At 30.2% G+C, this 16,365-nt stretch overlaps 5 protein-coding genes and 1 long non-coding RNA gene across 6 annotated transcripts; all 6 read right to left on the bottom strand.

Annotated features, from left to right (window-relative positions):
• Positions 1-160: 160 nt before the first annotated feature.
• On the bottom strand, positions 161-503 carry LOC145741398 (uncharacterized). Its single transcript, XR_014280931.1, has 2 exons — positions 407-503; positions 161-286 (listed from the first exon to the last, which is right to left on the bottom strand). It is a non-coding gene; the product is annotated as an uncharacterized LOC145741398 (long non-coding RNA).
• On the bottom strand, positions 472-3,502 carry LOC145742650 (kelch-like protein 7; the record flags this gene model as incomplete). The annotated part of the gene is made up of 11 exons (XM_082560427.1): positions 3,408-3,502; positions 3,216-3,330; positions 2,933-3,086; positions 2,634-2,848; positions 2,414-2,566; positions 2,280-2,349; positions 1,713-1,798; positions 1,427-1,622; positions 1,182-1,319; positions 837-995; positions 472-551 (listed from the first exon to the last, which is right to left on the bottom strand). Coding segments are annotated over exons 1-11 (1,461 nt in total), but the record flags the coding sequence as incomplete, so codon positions are not given.
• A 1,798-nt stretch (positions 3,503-5,300) lies between these two features.
• Positions 5,301-6,999, bottom strand: LOC145741395 (uncharacterized). Its single transcript, XM_082558979.1, has 6 exons — positions 6,908-6,999; positions 6,598-6,796; positions 6,366-6,497; positions 6,011-6,169; positions 5,591-5,735; positions 5,301-5,451 (listed from the first exon to the last, which is right to left on the bottom strand). Exons 2-6 carry the CDS (start codon positions 6,638-6,640, stop codon positions 5,331-5,333), a joined length of 600 nt encoding a protein of 199 aa, XP_082415105.1. The 5' UTR covers positions 6,641-6,796; positions 6,908-6,999; the 3' UTR covers positions 5,301-5,330.
• On the bottom strand, positions 6,656-8,390 carry LOC145742649 (kelch-like protein 3). Its single transcript, XM_082560426.1, has 8 exons — positions 8,296-8,390; positions 8,105-8,219; positions 7,823-7,976; positions 7,515-7,729; positions 7,303-7,446; positions 7,160-7,229; positions 6,908-6,993; positions 6,656-6,796 (listed from the first exon to the last, which is right to left on the bottom strand). The coding sequence occupies exons 1-8, from the start codon at positions 8,388-8,390 to the stop codon at positions 6,656-6,658; spliced, it is 1,020 nt and encodes a 339-aa protein (XP_082416552.1).
• A 1,311-nt stretch (positions 8,391-9,701) lies between these two features.
• On the bottom strand, positions 9,702-11,143 carry LOC145741399 (uncharacterized). Its single transcript, XM_082558981.1, has 3 exons — positions 11,008-11,143; positions 10,593-10,737; positions 9,702-10,471 (listed from the first exon to the last, which is right to left on the bottom strand). Exons 1-3 carry the CDS (start codon positions 11,009-11,011, stop codon positions 10,351-10,353), a joined length of 270 nt encoding a protein of 89 aa, XP_082415107.1. The 5' UTR covers positions 11,012-11,143; the 3' UTR covers positions 9,702-10,350.
• On the bottom strand, positions 11,029-15,513 carry LOC145741394 (kelch-like protein 12). The gene is made up of 10 exons (XM_082558978.1): positions 13,614-15,513; positions 13,423-13,537; positions 13,136-13,298; positions 12,837-13,042; positions 12,606-12,758; positions 12,472-12,541; positions 11,903-11,988; positions 11,592-11,790; positions 11,353-11,490; positions 11,029-11,166 (listed from the first exon to the last, which is right to left on the bottom strand). The coding sequence occupies exons 1-9, from the start codon at positions 13,706-13,708 to the stop codon at positions 11,456-11,458; spliced, it is 1,122 nt and encodes a 373-aa protein (XP_082415104.1). The 5' UTR covers positions 13,709-15,513; the 3' UTR covers positions 11,029-11,166; positions 11,353-11,455.
• Positions 15,514-16,365: the final 852 nt, after the last annotated feature.

Raw genomic sequence — 16,365 nt, 5'->3', positions numbered from 1 at the left:
AAATCATTTTGTAAACAAAAATAAATAAAAATTTTATGCAATTTACGTTGAAAATTTTTACAGTTTGTTTTGAAGTAATTTAGTGTTTTAAGCCTGAATATCAAGTTGCAAATGTTTGTTAAAACATTTATTAGTTAATTGGTTAAACTATTGAGTAACAGTATTTTAAAAAGAAACGACTGTGTGGTTGTAGTATACTTCCTCTGTGTTTGTAACAATGACCCAATTGTCTTCTTCTATGTCGTATTTGTGGATCGACTTGACTCTTTGATTGTCGTTGTCTAACCTATAATCATATGGTTTAGCTAGCGTTTGTTTTAACATTTTATTGTGTTTTTAACATACAACTCAGTTATTTTCAAATCATTAGAACGTAAACTTATTAGTCGACAGCATAGCAACTTACCCTCCAACGATGTAGATCTTGTTTTGAATCAAACAACCTGATAAACTATTTCTCTCGGTAATCATATCTGTAAGGTTGGTCCATACGTCACCGATGACGTCATATTTTTCAATGGATTTTAATTTGTTTTCACCATCGTTGCCTCCTTTAATTTAAAATTGTTTTCATTTTAATTTAAATATTTTTAAAATTATTTTTATTGTTTACAGATACATAACATTTAATGTATTGACGGTTAGGCCTTTTGATTAAATTCCTTTTGTAAGTCAAAATTATATAAATCAATTTCTTTTTTGTTCCATTGCCTCAAACAAACATTTAATTAGAAAGAATATTTTTCAAATGACGATAAAATCTTTTTCGCGTAGTTCAGTACAACTTTACTACCTAATAAACTGCTATATTTAAGAGTATTACAAATAATTCTCACCCATAACGTAAATTGCGTCATCGGTTGCCGTAGCAACAAACCACCTGCGTGCAGTTTGTAGGGAGGCGGTGAATCCCCATTCGTTTTCCTTTGGATTGTATTTCTCGACTGTGTTGGTTACTCCATTGCCATCAGTTCCACCGATCGCATATAAATAACCTGGGTATAGATTACATGATAACGAACAATATATTAAAGACTAAATTGATAGAGATAATTCAAATATTGTATCTTTAAACAATTTTTGTTTAAAAGGAGTTTTAGGCTACTTTGGTACTTATGGTTTAATAACAAATAAGTAAGTGTAATAACAATTTATTAAAACTTATTAAAGTTTTGTTTTACTTCTTAAATTAACAAGCTCATGTCCATATCTTTCCTGACTCATTTCTTTAATGTTGTTCCAAACGTTCATGGCTGGCAAGTAATATTCTCCACTTGATTCATTTTTCGGTGAGGAACCGCCGATTACGTAAATAACATCTACATGTGATATGCTTAGTTATAAATAAATATATTGATACAAATATATAGTTTAAAAACAATTAAACTAATTTTTTTATTTATTACTTATATTAAACGCAACTAACCTTCTAAAACTGCTGCTCCTGCGACTTTTCTAGCTGTGTTCATTGATTCAACTTGCTCCCAGGTTAGAGGATTTCCCTCAATGGTCGTTCTATAAACTGTAGCAAGCCGAGTACCACCGTCAGCCTGCCCACCGATGACGTAAACAAAATTGTTCAACGTCACGCATCGGTGACATCTTCTGCCTTCCGGAAGTTCCTGTTAAATTAATTTTTATATAAACAGAATATTTACGATCTTGCCGAAATTCAGGTTTAATTACTTAATTTATCATAATCTGGTAACTACCTGTCGTTGAGTAAACTTGTTGGAAGGAATGTTGTATTGGGTAACTTTGTTGTGACGATAATTTCCACCGATGATAAGTAAGTTTTCTGTTGTATGTTTAAAATGCTACGTGATAACTTTTATTTAAGTTACGTTTTGTTACTTGTTAAAAAGGCAATGAAAAATGTGACAAACCTTACAATATGTTTTTATTAATAACGTTTTACAGTATAACGTATACAGTAAGGTTTTTTTTGTATATATCTTTATTCTAGATGTGGGAAGGTCGAATGCACGACCTAAACATAGAGTAACATCAGTTACTCCACCCAGTCTCCAGTTGCCTGTGGTAGTTTCGGATATTATAGGTGGCAGTTTGGGATATTATAGAGATTATAATTGCCCGATAATTATGCTGCTGATTGAGTGCTAGCTCAACAGGAGTTCATACCGTTTATAGCGCCTTACTCAAGGGCGCTACAGCATGAAAGGGGTGGGAATTGAACCCACGACCTCATGATGATGTAGCAAGTGTTTTTACCACTACACCACGCTGCCGGTATTATTTAATTTACATCATATTATTACCTTTTGGTGATAAAATCTTCATTGCATTGCAAACCATCTCGATATAAACATCGTTTTTCTGAATAAATTTCTAAAACGACAAATTATGAAAGTAAAGTTATATAAAATTAAAATATTTAGGTTAAAATACCAACCTCTTGTGCAACAACATTAATAAGAAACTGCAAAGAAAGTTCACTTAGTTTTAAATCCACTTTCTCCAAAACTTCAAGGAAGCGATCTTTACGTTCGTCGAATTTAAGCTTGATCCATTCAACAACAATTTTGTACAAAGTCGTTTTGCTAATCTATAAAAATTAAAAACTTTAAAGGTAGACGTTAAAGGTATTTTTCGTAATCACAAAAGTTGTTTACTTTTTGGCAAACTAAACACAAAAAACAAAATTCTTCTTCTGTTAATTCTTTGTACTCATCACGTGACAGAATTGTATCAAAGTTGTCACGAATGAATGCTTTTACATCATTGCGAAGGCTGTCGCTATGGTAACGATCAGCCAATAAGCGAAGAGTAAAGCAATTCTGACAAGTAATTGCATTTTGCAAATACAAAATGCATTCTTTTTTTAAATCTGTAAATAATTCGAGAATTGTTACAAAGAAAAATTTATAATAAATTAGTAAATTAGTCAAAAGCAAATATCGACAAAGTTTACCTTCTATTTGCAAATATTCAGCAGCATCGAGCAATTGGCAAACATTGGTGGCGTTTATTTTAACTTTTCCGTTGTAAATATAATCAATAACTGATCTCATGGATGTTGCGTCAATTTTTTCAACTTCTATAGAATTTAAATATCTTTCTTTTATCTAAATGATATTTGGAAAATATTTTTTTCATTATACGCATAGAAATTAAATTAGATTTTAATAACTTGCATATTTTATGTTGTGTATTAATAGAATGATAGATTGCTAGGTAAACATAATTTTACATACCGGAACGTCGAAAGCTGCTTCAAAGTAGAGACTGTTGCAAGCCAAAACCATTTTGTTTGCTGGGATTAATACACCCCCACACGAAATAGTGACGTCGTAAAAGTTTTCTCGTTTTCTAAAAAATATACAAGTTAGTATTATAAACTGTAATTGAGTTTTCCTAAAAAATATTTTTATAAACATTTAACTTACCTGGCTGCATAAGCATTTAGATCAGGTTTTGTTTTTCTTAAATACTTGATTTCACCAATATCGGTCGTTCCTTCGATAAAAAAAGCGTTGTTCATAGTTTTAATTGAAACCACCCAAACTAAACTTTAAGTTAAAAACTTAAGTAATAAAATGCTACGCTGAGCTGTACATGTTGACTCTAATATGTGTTATAACTTGTGAACTGAAATGTAAGAGAACAGTATCGCTTGGTACGACAAACATAACCTTGTTTGCTTTGTATTTGACGTCAATTCAAATAAATCCAATGTTCAAGGTATTTTAAAGCTTTTGTTGCAAAACATTTCATATTTAAAAAAGTTTTATTCTCAATATTGTTTAATTTTTTGCACCCTAGACTTAACCTGAGGTTGATGGTAGATAAGTTGTTACGATTAATAAAGTTGTATATTCTAAATTTGTCAATTCTTGGGTCTCCATAAAATTAATATAATACAGCGATGGTTGTCAATTTTCTACTATTTATAAAGGCTTGGCTATGACACTGCGTTTATTGAATAAATGTTATTATAATAACTGGTTCTGTTTTTCTAGTCGTTAAGGTTGACCCCATTTGCATACAAGTCAATTGTTAACATGGAAACAAACTTTAATTTATTGGTAATAAATTAACTTAAATTTAAATCTAATTATAGAAATAAATGAGCCAGGTTTTAACATGGACATTAAAAATAAGTTAAAAGAACAATAACTCTTACAACATTACTGCCAATATTATGGTCGTTTACCGGCGTAAACTTAGACATTAATTTCTGCTTCAGTATTCAGCACCAGGTTCAAAATCCAGTTCATTATTCGGCATCCGTTTTATAATCCAGTTCTGGGTAAAGGGGTCCTATTACTTGTTTAACAAAATCTTTGTTTTTCCGGTGCCGAATAGTGAATCGGAACCGAAATCTAACCTCACGCGGTTAAACGAATCTTATTTGCATTTAATGACGTCACAATGTAATCTAACTGTTATACAATTATGTCGATGACGCCGCATTGTCATTACAACCAAATTGATGACGTCAGTCAATAAAACTAGAAGTATTTTTTTGTTGCGCAACTGTATTGTACTAAATATAAAATTATACTTTTAAAAATTTATTTATTTTTGCCAAAGATTTTTAAAAAGTGACATTTTTTGTGTTAAACATAATTAACAGGTAACACTATTGCTCGCCTTTAAATAAAATAGTATTCCAAGCAGTTTAAAAAGTTTTGCAATTTTTTAAATATTTCATATTATTTACAATTACAAAAATATTGAACAATGATTTTTAAAATTAAATCATATAAATTTAAAACCAACATTTTTAACAGGCATATTGTAAATGAGCGAATAAAGTAGAGTGTTACGTAATAAAAGAGAATATGACGTAACAGCCTAAAGCAGAAAACTTGTTTTCCAACTTTGTGCTTTCCTGAGTTGTTCATTTTCTTTATAAGAATTTAGTTAAGCTTTTGAAAGCTAGTTAAGTTAAGATTGTTAAAAGTTAAAAGTAATATTCAGTTTATAAACGGTTACAAGGTATTTAAGGTTGTTTATTACAAGATAAAACATACGACAATAAGTAAGGTAAGTTGTTGTTTGTTTATATTTAAATTTTTGGATTTTGATAATTTGCTTCATTTGTTTTTTCATTTTATATTTAGTTTTGACAATGGTGCATTTATGTTTAAATTATATACAGAAGTTAAATCTAAGTAAAAATAATATAATCTAAAGTTAAGTAAAATTGTAAACACAAAATTATATATAAAGTTTGTGCAATTTACGTTGAAAACTTTTATAGTTTGTTTTGAAGCAATTTAGTGTTTTAAGCCTAAATATCAAGTTGCAAATGTTTGTCAAAATGTTATTTAGTTCAATTGATCAAATTATTAAGTAACAGTATTTTAAACAGGAACAACTGTGTGGTTAAAGTATTTTTCATCTGTGTTTGTAACAATGATCCAATTGTCTTCTTCTGTGTCGTATTTGTGGATGGATTTTACCGTTTGTTTGTCGTTGTTTACCCTATGATGATAACGTGTCAGTTAGCATTTGTTTCAACATTTTATATAACTAAGTTATTTAAGAATCGCAGGAATTTAGATTTTAAAAGTAAGATTACATCATCTTTTATTAACTTTTGTTAAAATCTATTATAATTTACCCTCCAACGATGTAGATCTTGTTTTGAATCAAACAACCCGAAAAACCATCTCTCTCAGACATCATGTCTGTAAGGTTGGTCCATACGTCACCGATGACGTCATATTTTTCAGTTGATTTTAGGGATTTTTCGCCATCGTGGCCGCCTTTGATTTAGAGTTGTTTTCATTTTAATTTAAATGATTTTAAAATTTATTATATAGTTTACAGATTTAGTATATTGAGGGTTTGGGTTTTTTGACTAAAATCTTTTTTTAAGTCAAAATTTTATAAATAAATTTCTTTTTCGTGCCATTGCCGAAAACAAACATTTAATTAGAAAGAATAGCTTTAAATAACAGTAAAATTATATTTGCGTGGTTGATACCATTTTGCAACCTAATAAATTGCTATATTTATGAGTATTACAAATAGTTCTCACCCATAACGTAAATCGCGTCATCGGTTGCCGTAGCAACAAACCACTTGCGTGCGGTTTGAAGAAAAGCAGTAAATTCCCATTCGTTTTCCTTAGGTTTGTATTTCTCTACTGTGTTTAATACAGTTGTGTGAATACTACCACCGATCGCATATAAATAATCTGGGCAAAGATAACATGATAGAATTCAATATAGAAAAATGATTAATTAATAAAAGCAATAATTTAAAGTTACAAAGTATTTACAAACAATTTTTGTCTGAAAAAATCCGTGAGTTACCCTTGCATCTATTGGTGAACATTTGTTAGGTAACTGTAACAAAAATTTATTAGAACTTAATCCATGTTTTTGATCTACCTTGTAAATTGACAAGTTCAAGCCCATATCTTTTCTGATTCATTTCTTTAATGTTGTTCCAAACGTCCAAGGCTGGCGAGTAATATTCTCCACTTGTATTTTTTAAAAAACCACCCACCACGTAAATAACATCTAAATATAATAAAGGGTACTTATAGTTGAACACTTACTTGTATGAAGACCAAATGTATAGTTAGTCTAAAGTTTTTGCTGTTTTAAAATTGTAACTTACCTTCTAAAACTGCTGCGCCCGCGACATGTCTAGCTGTGTTCATTGATTTAATTTGCTCCTAAGTTGGGGGGTTTCCATTTATGTTTATTCTAAAAACGGTAGCAAGTGAAGTTTTATTATCGTCAACCAGGCCACCGATGACGTAAACAAAATTGTTTAACGTTACACATCGATGATTTCTCCTGCCTTCTGGAATTTCCTTTTAAAAATAAAAAAAAGTTTTAAGAGTTCTTTTTATTGCAGAAACTGTTTTAACGCAAAATATAAATACAGATATTGTATAACTACTATTTTTAATCATTATTTTTACCTGTAGTTGAGTAAACATGTTCGAAGGAATGTTGTATTGAGTAACTCCATTATAATGATTATTTCCACCGATGATAAGTAAGTTTTCTGTTGTATATTTAATAGGCTACGTCAGAACTTTTATTTAAGTTACATTTTGTTACTTGTTAAAAAGCAATGAAAAATGTGACAAGCCTTACAATATGTTATTATTAATAATGTTTTACAGTATAACGTATACAGTAAGGATATTTATATCAAACTACAATATTACCTTTTGGTGATAAAATCTTCATTGCATTGCAAACCATCTCGATATAAACCTCATTTTTCTGAATAAATTTCTAAAACGACAATATATGAAAAAGAAGTTATATAAAATTAAAATATTCAAGTTAAAATACAAATCTCTTGTACAGCATTATCGATCAGAAACTGCAAAGAAAGTTCACGAAATTTTAAATCCACTTTCTCCAAAACTTTAAGGAAGCGATCTTTACGTTCGTCGAATTTAAACTTGATCCATTCAACAACAGCTTTGTACAAAGTCGTTTTGTCAATCTGTATTTGTTAAAAACTTAAAAGTTAGATGTATAAAGGTATTTTTAGTAATCACAAAAGTTGTTTACTTTTTGACAAACTGAATACAAGAAACAAAATTCTTCATCTGTTAATTGTTTGTACTCATCACGTGACAGAATTGTATCAAAGTTGTCACGAATGAACGCTTTAACATCATTGCGAAGGCTGTCGCTATGGTAACGATCAGCCAATAAGCGAAGAGTAAAGCAATTCTGACAAGTAATTGCCTTTTGCAAATACAAAATGCATTTGTTTTTCAAATCTGTGAATAATTTAAGATTTGGTACAAACAAAGTTTATAAAATTATTTAAACGTATGCTCGCGATTTTTTTCGCAAATATTGACAGAGTTTACCTTCTATTTGCAAATATTCAGCAGCATCGAGCAATTGGCAAACATTGGTGGCGTTTATTTTAACTTCTCCGTTGTAAATATAATTAATAACTGATCTCATGGATGTTGCGTCAATTTTTTCAACTTCTATAGAATTTAAATATCTTTCTTTTATCTAAATGATATTTGGAAAACAATTTTTGATTATACGCATAGAAATTAAATTAGATTTTAATAACTTGCATATTTTATGTTGTGTATTAATGAAATGATAGATTGCTAGGTAAACATAATTTTACATACTGGAACGTCGAAAGCTGTTTCAAAGTAGAGACTGTTGCAAGCCAAAACCATTTTGTTTGCTGGGATTGATACACCCCCACACGTAATAGTGACGTCATTAAAGTTTTCTCGTTTTCTAAAAATATACAAGTTATTAGCGTTAAATGTAAATGCCGTTTTCCTAAAAAAATACTTTTTAATATTTAACTTACCTGGCTGCATAAGCATTTAGATCAGGTTTTGTTTTTCTTACATACTTGATTTCACCAATATCGGTCGTTCCTTCGATAAAAAAAGCGTTGTTCATAGTTTTAATTGAAACCACCCAAACTAAACTTTAAGTTAAAAACTTGAGTAATAAAATGCTACGCTGAGCTGTACATGTTGACTCTAATATGTGTTATAACTTGTGAACTGAAATGTAAGAGAACAGTATCGCTTGGTACGACAAACGTAACCTTGTTTGTTTTGTATTTGACGTCAATTCAAATAAATCCAATGGTCAAGGTATTTTGAAGCTTTTGTTACAAAACATTTCATATTTAAAAAAGTTGTATTATCAATATTGTTTAATTTTTTGCACCCTAGACTTGGCCTTAGGTTAAATAAGTTGTTACGACTGATAAAGTTGTATATTCTAAATTTGTCAATTCTTGGGTCTTTATAAAGTAAATATATTACAGCGATGGTTGTAAATTTTCTACTATTTATAAAGGCTGGGCAATGACACTGCGTTTATTGAATAAATGTTATTATAATAACTGGTTCTGTTTTTCTTGTCGTAAAAGTTGACCCCATTTGCATACAAGTCAATTGTTAACACGTAAACAAACTTTAATTTATTGGTAATAAATTAAATTAAATTTAAATCTAATTATAGAAATAAATGAGCCAGGTTTTAACATGGACATTAAAAATAAGTTAAAAGAACAATAACTCTTACAGCATTACTGCCAATATTATGGTTGTTTACCGGCGTGAACTTAGACATTAATTTCTGCTTCAGTATTCAGCACCAGATTCAAAGTCAAGTTTATTAATTGGCATTAGAATTAAAATTGAGTTAATTATTTAGCTCCAGATTCAAAATCCAGTTTATTGTTCAGTACCAAATCCAAAATCTAGGTTAATATTTAACCCAAATTGGGTTTAATTTTTAGTACCAGATTTAAAATCTAGTTCTGGGTAAAAGAGCCTCTATTGCCTCTTTACCCAAATCTTCGTTTTGAATCGGTACCGAATAATAAACCAGGAACCGGAGTTTAACTTTACGGCGGTAATTGTCTAAAGTTCTGTGACACGTCGTTTCAAAGTTGTTTATTATTGTAAATGAGGGCCTTATTTTATTTTGCGTATTCTGTTGACTTGTTTAAATGCGATCTGACCTATTAGGAGATAAGATGTGATAAGTACTAAGACTGGTAGTCCGCAAAACAGGCAAGCTGTTGCAGTTAAGTATGGCGAGAGTTGGCGCCAATTTGAACAACGTTTAATTGCCGATCTTTCATCTGGTTTGATGAATGTGGTCTCAGGTGGATTACGTATAATGTTGGTCTTTTAAGGTTGCTATTTTTGTATAATTTGTTTTATTCTAATATCTAGTTGCAGAATCACGTAATATAGAAAAATATATTTATTTACAATAACAAAAATTACAACTTGAATTAAATTATAAAAATTAATAACAACCATTTTAAACAGGATTATTGTAAAAAAGCAAATAAAGAAGAGTGTTACGTAATAAAAAAGAATGTGACGTAACAGCTTAAAGCAGAATTCTTGTTTTCTGACTTTGTGCTTAACTGAGTTTTTCATTTTCCTAACAAGAATTTAGTTAAATGTTTGAAAGCTAGTTAAGCTAAGATTGTTGAAAGTTAGAATAAAATTTAGTTTATAAACAATTACAATATATTTGAAGTTGTTTATCACAGGAGAAAACACAAGTTAGCAAGTAAGGTAAGTTGTTGTTTGTTTATATTTCAATTTTGATAATTGTGCTTTATTTGTTTTTTCATTTTATATTTAGTTTTGACAATGGTGAATTTATGTTTAAATTATATACAGAAGTTGAATCAAAGTAAAAATAATTAAGCTCTAAAATTAAATAATTTTGTAAACACCAAAATATATAAAAATTTATGCAGTTTACGTTGAAAAGTTTTACAATTTGTTTCAAGTAATTTAGTGTTTTAAGCATGAATATCAAGTTGCAAATGTTTGTTAAAACATTTATTAGTGAATTGGTCAAATTATTGGGTAACAGTATTTTAAAAAGAAACGACTGTGTGGTTAAAGTATTCTTCTTCTGTGTTTGTAACAAAAGCCCAATTGTCTTCTTCTATGTCGTATTTGTGAATCGGTTTGACTGCTTCTTTGTCGTTGTCCAACCTATAATGATAACGTGTCAGCTAGCATTTGTTTTAACATTTTATTGTGTTATTAACATAAAACTCAGTTATTTTCAAATCACTAGAACGTAAACTTATTAGTCGACAGTATAGCATCTTACCCTTCAACGATGTAGATCTTGTTTTGAATCAAACAACCCGAAAAACCAGCTCTTTCAATAATCATGTCTGTAAAGTTGATCCATACGTCACCGATGACGTCATATTTTTCAGCTGATTTTAGGGATTTTTCGCCATCATTGCCGCCTTTAATTTAGAATTGTTTTCATTTTAATTCAAATAATTTCGAAATTGTTTTTATAGTATACAGATACATAACATTTAAGGAATTGGCGGTTTAGGCTTTTTAATCAAATTCTTTTTTGTAAGTCAAAATTATACAATTTTTTTATCGTGCCATTGTCTCAAACAAACATTTAATTAGAAAAAATTATTTTAAATGACAGTAAAATTATATTTGCGTAGTTTGATACCTAATAAATTGCTTTATTTAAAAGTATTACAAATAGTTCTCACCCATAACGTAAATTGCGTCATCGGTTGCCGTAGCAACAAACCACTTGCGTACAGTTTGTAGGGAGGCGGTGAATTCCCATTCGTTTTCCTTTGGATTGTATTTCTCGACTGTGTTGGTTACTCCATCGCCATCAACTCCACCGATCGCATATAAATAATCTGGGTATAGATTACATGATAACGATCCATAAATAATAGACTGAATTAAGAGAGATAAAATTGTATCTTTAAACAATTTTGTTTAAAATAATTTTTAGGCTACCCCTGCGCCTTATGGTATTTTTGTTTTAATAACAAATAAATAAATGTAATAACAATTTTTAAACCAATTAAAGTTTTATTTACCTTTCAAATTAACAAGTTCATGGCATTTTCTTTCCTGACTCATTTCATTAATGTTGTTCCAAACGTTCATGGCTGGCAAGTAATATTCTCCACTCGATTCATTTTATGTTGAAAATCCACCCACAATGTAAATAACATCTAAATATAGTATATGACCAGAATAAAAAAGTTAACGCGTGTAATAGGAAAAAAGTATGTAGGGTTTCTTAAGTTTTTGCCACTTGTCAAACGCAACTAACCTTCTAAAACTGCTGCCCCTGCGACAAATCTAGCTGTGTTCATTGACTTAACTTGCTCCCAAGTTGGGGGATTTTCCTTCATGTTCATTCTATAAACTGTAGCAAGTGAGGTTTTACCATCGTCAGCCAGACCACCGATGACGTAAACGAAATCGTTCAACGTCACACATCGGTGATTTCTCCTGCCTTCTGGAAGTTCCTTTTAAAAATGGAAAGTTAAGTTTTAAGACTTTTTTTATTGCAGAAACTCTTTTAATGGAAAATTTAAATACATATATTCCATAACTACTATTTTTAATCGTTATTTTTACCTGTAGTTGAGTAAACTTGTTGGACGAAATGTTGTATTGAGTAACTCCATTATAATGATTATTTCCACCGATGATAAGCAAGTTTTCTGTTGTATATTTAAAATGCTGCGTCAGAACTTTTATTTAAGTTACATTTTGTAACTTTTGTTACTAAAAGCAATGAAAAAAGTGACGAGCCTTACAATATGATCTTATTAATAACGTTTTACAGTATAACGTATACAGTAAGGTTTTTTTATATATAACTTTATTCTAGATGTGGGAAGGTCGAATGCACGATCTAAACATAGAGTAACATCAGTTACTCCACCCAGTCTCCAGTTGCCTGTGGTAGTTTCGGATATTATAGGTGGCAGTTTGGGATATTATAGAGATTATAATTGCCCGATAATTGTGCTGCTGATTAAGTGCTAGCTCAACAGTAGTTCATAATGTTTATAACGCCTTACTCAAGGGCGCTACAGCATGAAAGGGATGGGAATTGAACCCACGACCTCATGATGATGTAGCAAGTGTTCTTACCACTACACCACGCTGCCGGTTTTATTTAATTTACATCATATTATTACCATTTGGTGATAAAATCTTCATTGCATTGCAAACCATCTCGATATAAACCTCATTTTTCTGAATAAATTTCTAAAACGACAAATTATGAAAGTAAAGTTATATAAAATTAAAAAATCTAGGTTAAAATACAAACCTCTTGTGCAACATCATTAATAAGAAACTGCAAAGAAAGATCACTTAGTTTCAAATCCACTTTCTCCAAAACTTCAAGGAAGCGATCTTTACGTTCGTCGAATTTAAACTTGATCCATTCAACAACAGCTTTGTACAAAGTCGTCTTGTTAATCTGTCATATTAAAAACAAACATATTAAAATCTTTTTAGTATGACGTTGGAGAAAATGTGTAGTGAAAAAATTGTTTACGTTTTGGCAAACTGAATACAAAAAACAAAAATATTTTTCTTCCAACTCTTTATATTCATCACGTGACAAAATTGTATCAAAATTGTCACGCATGAACGCTTTGACGTCATTGCGAAGTTTGTCGCTATGGTAACGATCAGCCAATAAGCGAAGGGTAAGGCAGTTTTGGCAAGTAATTGCAGTTTGCAAAAAAGTAATGCATTCATCTTTCAGATCTGTAAATTATTTACAATTTGTAAAAAAGAGAAATAAAGAAGTAGTTTAAACACATATCCTTAATTTTTTCTACAAATATTGACAGAGTTTCCCTTCTATTTGCAAATATTCAGCAGCATCAAGCAATTGGCAAACATTGGTGACGTTTATTTTGACTTCTCCGTTGTAAATATAATTAATAACTGATCTCATGGATGTTGCAGCAATTCTTTCAACTTCTACTGAACCTGAATATCTTTCTTTCATCTAAATTACATTTGGAATTTTTTTCTCTTTATACACATGAAAACTAATTAGATTGTCATAATTTGCATATTTCCATGTTATGCATTAAGGTGTAAGATTGGTAGGATAACTTTATTATACATACCGGAACGTCGAAAGCTGCTTCAAAGTAGAGACTGTTGCAAGCCAAAACCATTTTGTTTGCTGGGATTGATACACCCCCACACGTGATAGTGACGTCATTAAAGTTTAATCTTTTTCTAAAATTATTAAACTAATCTTTCTAACTTTAAAAATCTATTCATTAAGGTATTAATTCATTAACATTTAACTTACCTGGCTGCATATGCATTTAGATCAGGTTTGGTTGTTCTCACATACTTAATTTCACCAATATCGGTCGTTCCTTCGATAGAAATAACGTTGTCCATAATTTTGCTAACTGTAACAACTCACGCTAAACTTTAACTTGTATTTTAAAACTTAAGTTATTTGATGGTAAGCTAGGCTATACTTGTTGACTGTGGTGTTATGGATGAATAACTTAAATGTGAGAGAACAGTATTGCTTGGTACGACAAACATAGTCTTGTTTGCTTTAGTATGGGGATTTTTTTAAATCTTTTGTTCACCTGTGATAAAATACACTTCTGTATAAAGACCAATGTTTAAAGTTATGTTACAAAGCAATAAACATCATGTGTGTTGTGTTTCTATTAGTTACCGTAATATAATTCCGTACATTTAATAATAGATTTATCAATACATAATTTTGTTCCCTTTTTATTATATCAAAAATTATGTTTAGTAAAGTTGTATGCAAGTATTATAAAAAGTAATATGTGTGTATTACAAATAAAGTAACGCAATGTTGTTAAACAATTTCAAAGCAACTTAGCCTTGTACAAAATGAGGCAAAATCATTTCATCAGTATTAATATTATTGTGACCTGACATTTTTTTCTCATTTGAGTTACAACCTTCACTCAACATGTTTGTCTTCGTGGAATCGAATTCAAAGTTTGTTTGTTTTGTTTCACAAATTATAACTTGTTGAGATAATTGAACAACAGCATTATTGGCATTACTTCTTGCAACAAAACTTCTAGTTCGGGAAAACTTTAATTTAGAAAAAAAAATTTTTAGCGAAATTTTAATTTTTACCAATATTTGGATCAATGAAATTCTAAAATCTTTTGTAAAAATTGCATACACAATTATAGACCATGTACGTCCAACCAATGCTGTCCACGTCATCAGGTATGACGTAATCGGCGAAAACGGGGGTTCCCAAGACTGTGTGTTGTTAACGTTGTTGACATATATGTTGTAACTATTTTCTTCGATGATAAAATACACAAAATATGGAACCCAAGATAAAATAAAAAGAAACAAAATGATAAAAACTGTCCTGGAGTATTTTCTTCTTTTTGTAGCTCCATTTCTGCACTTTAAAATTGGAATTTGTAGCTTGTAAAGGGGTTGTGTGTATTGGTGTAAGGCTACATTTATCGCTGTTTCAACTGTTTCAAGTTTGTGTGAAACAGCAACTGCCGATGCTGTAAAAGTTGCAAACTTTAACCAGTTGTCTGAAGTTGTGGAACTTGTATTTTCAAATTTATTGTTTACTGAGGGCCGAATTTTAACTTTGCATATTCTGTTAACTTGTTTAAATGCGATCTGACCTATAAGGAGATAAGATGTGATAAGTACTAAGACTGGTAGTCCGCAAAACAGGCAAGCCGTTGCAGTTAAGTACGGCGAAAGTTGGCGCCAATTTGGACCTCATTTAATTGCCGACCTTTCATCTGGTTTGATGAATGTGATCTCAGGTGGATTACGGATAATGTTGGTCTTTTAAGGTTGCTATTTTTGTATAATTTGTTTTATTCTAATATCTAGTTGCACAATCACGTAATATAGAAAAATTTATTTACAATAAATTTTGCTAACTGTAACAACTCACGCTAAACTTTAACTTGTATTTTAAAACTTAAGTTATTTGATGGTAAGCTAGGCTATACTTGTTGACTGTGGTGTTATGGATGAATAACTTAAATGTGAGAGAACAGTATTGCTTGGTACGACAAACATAGTCTTGTTTGCTTTAGTATGGGGATTTTTTTAAATCTTTTGTTCACCTGTGATAAAATACACTTCTGTATAAAGACCAATGTTTAAAGTTATGTTACAAAGCAATAAACATCATGTGTGTTGTGTTTCTATTAGTTACCGTAATATAATTCCGTACATTTAATAATAGATTTATCAATACATAATTTTGTTCCCTTTTTATTATATCAAAAATTATGTTTAGTAAAGTTGTATGCAAGTATTATAAAAAGTAATATGTGTGTATTACAAATAAAGTAACGCAATGTTGTTAAACAATTTCAAAGCAACTTAGCCTTGTACAAAATGAGCCGAAATCATTTCATCAGTATTAATATTATTGTGACCTGACATTTTTTTCTCATTTGAGTTACAACCTTCACTCAACATGTTTGTCTTCGTGGAATCGAATTCAAAGTTTGTTTGTTTTGTTTCACAAATTATAACTTGTTGAGATAATTGAACAACAGCATTATTGGCATTACTTCTTGCAACAAAACTTCTAGTTCGGGAAAACTTTAATTTAGAAAAAAAAATTTTTAGCGAAATTTTAATTTTTACCAATATTTGGATCAATGAAATTCTAAAATCTTTTGTAAAAATTGCATACACAATTATAGACCATGTACGTCCAACCAATGCTGTCCACGTCATCAGGTATGACGTAATCGGCGAAAACGGGGGTTCCCAAGGCTGTGTGTTGTTAACGTTGTTGACATATATGTTGTAACTATTTTCTTCGATGATAAAATACACAAAATATGGAACCCAAGATAAAATAAAAAGAAACAAAATGATAAAAACTGTCCTGGAGTATTTTCTTCTTTTTGTAGCTCCATTTCTGCACTTTAAAATTGGAATTTGTAGCTTGTAAAGGGGTTGTGTGTATTGGTGTAAGGCTACATTTATCGCTGTTTCAACTGTTTCAAGTTTGTGTGAAACAGCAACTGCCGATGCTGTAAAAGTTGCAAACTTTA

Source organism: Corella eumyota, chromosome 2, assembly GCF_963082875.1.
Source record: "Corella eumyota chromosome 2, kaCorEumy4.1, whole genome shotgun sequence".
In the NCBI taxonomy this organism is placed as follows: Eukaryota; Metazoa; Chordata; class Ascidiacea; order Phlebobranchia; family Corellidae; genus Corella; species Corella eumyota.
The sequence above is the reverse complement of the archived record's forward strand: the minus strand, read 5'-3'. Positions and strand labels throughout refer to the sequence as shown.

Excerpts from the sequence above, each read along its gene's own strand:
- LOC145742649 (XM_082560426.1), bottom strand. The coding sequence starts at position 8,390 with ATGAACAACGCTTTTTTTATCGAAGGAACGACCGATATTGGTGAAATC. Across the intron at positions 7,447-7,514 it reads TGTATTCAGTTTGTCAAAAA|ATTGACAAAACGACTTTGTA; the intron begins GTAAACAACTTT and ends TAACAAATACAG. Across the intron at positions 6,994-7,159 it reads GAAGATTTTATCACCAAAAG|AAAACTTACTTATCATCGGT; the intron begins GTAATATTGTAG and ends AATATACAACAG.
- LOC145741399 (XM_082558981.1), bottom strand. Across the intron at positions 10,472-10,592 it reads AAGATCTACATCGTTGAAGG|GTTGGACAACGACAAAGAAG; the intron begins GTAAGATGCTAT and ends TTATCATTATAG.
- LOC145741395 (XM_082558979.1), bottom strand. The coding sequence starts at position 6,640 with ATGAACACAGCTAGACATGTCGCGGGCGCAGCAGTTTTAGAAG. Across the intron at positions 6,170-6,365 it reads TGAACTTGTCAATTTACAAG|ATTATTTATATGCGATCGGT; the intron begins GTAGATCAAAAA and ends ATCTTTGCCCAG. Across the intron at positions 5,452-5,590 it reads AAGATCTACATCGTTGGAGG|GGTAAACAACGACAAACAAA; the intron begins GTAAATTATAAT and ends TTATCATCATAG.
- LOC145741394 (XM_082558978.1), bottom strand. The coding sequence starts at position 13,708 with ATGGACAACGTTATTTCTATCGAAGGAACGACCGATATTGGTGAAATT. Across the intron at positions 13,043-13,135 it reads GCAAATAGAAGGGAAACTCT|ATGAATGCATTACTTTTTTG; the intron begins GTCAATATTTGT and ends CAGATCTGAAAG. Across the intron at positions 11,791-11,902 it reads ACAAGTTTACTCAACTACAG|GAACTTCCAGAAGGCAGGAG; the intron begins GTAAAAATAACG and ends CATTTTTAAAAG.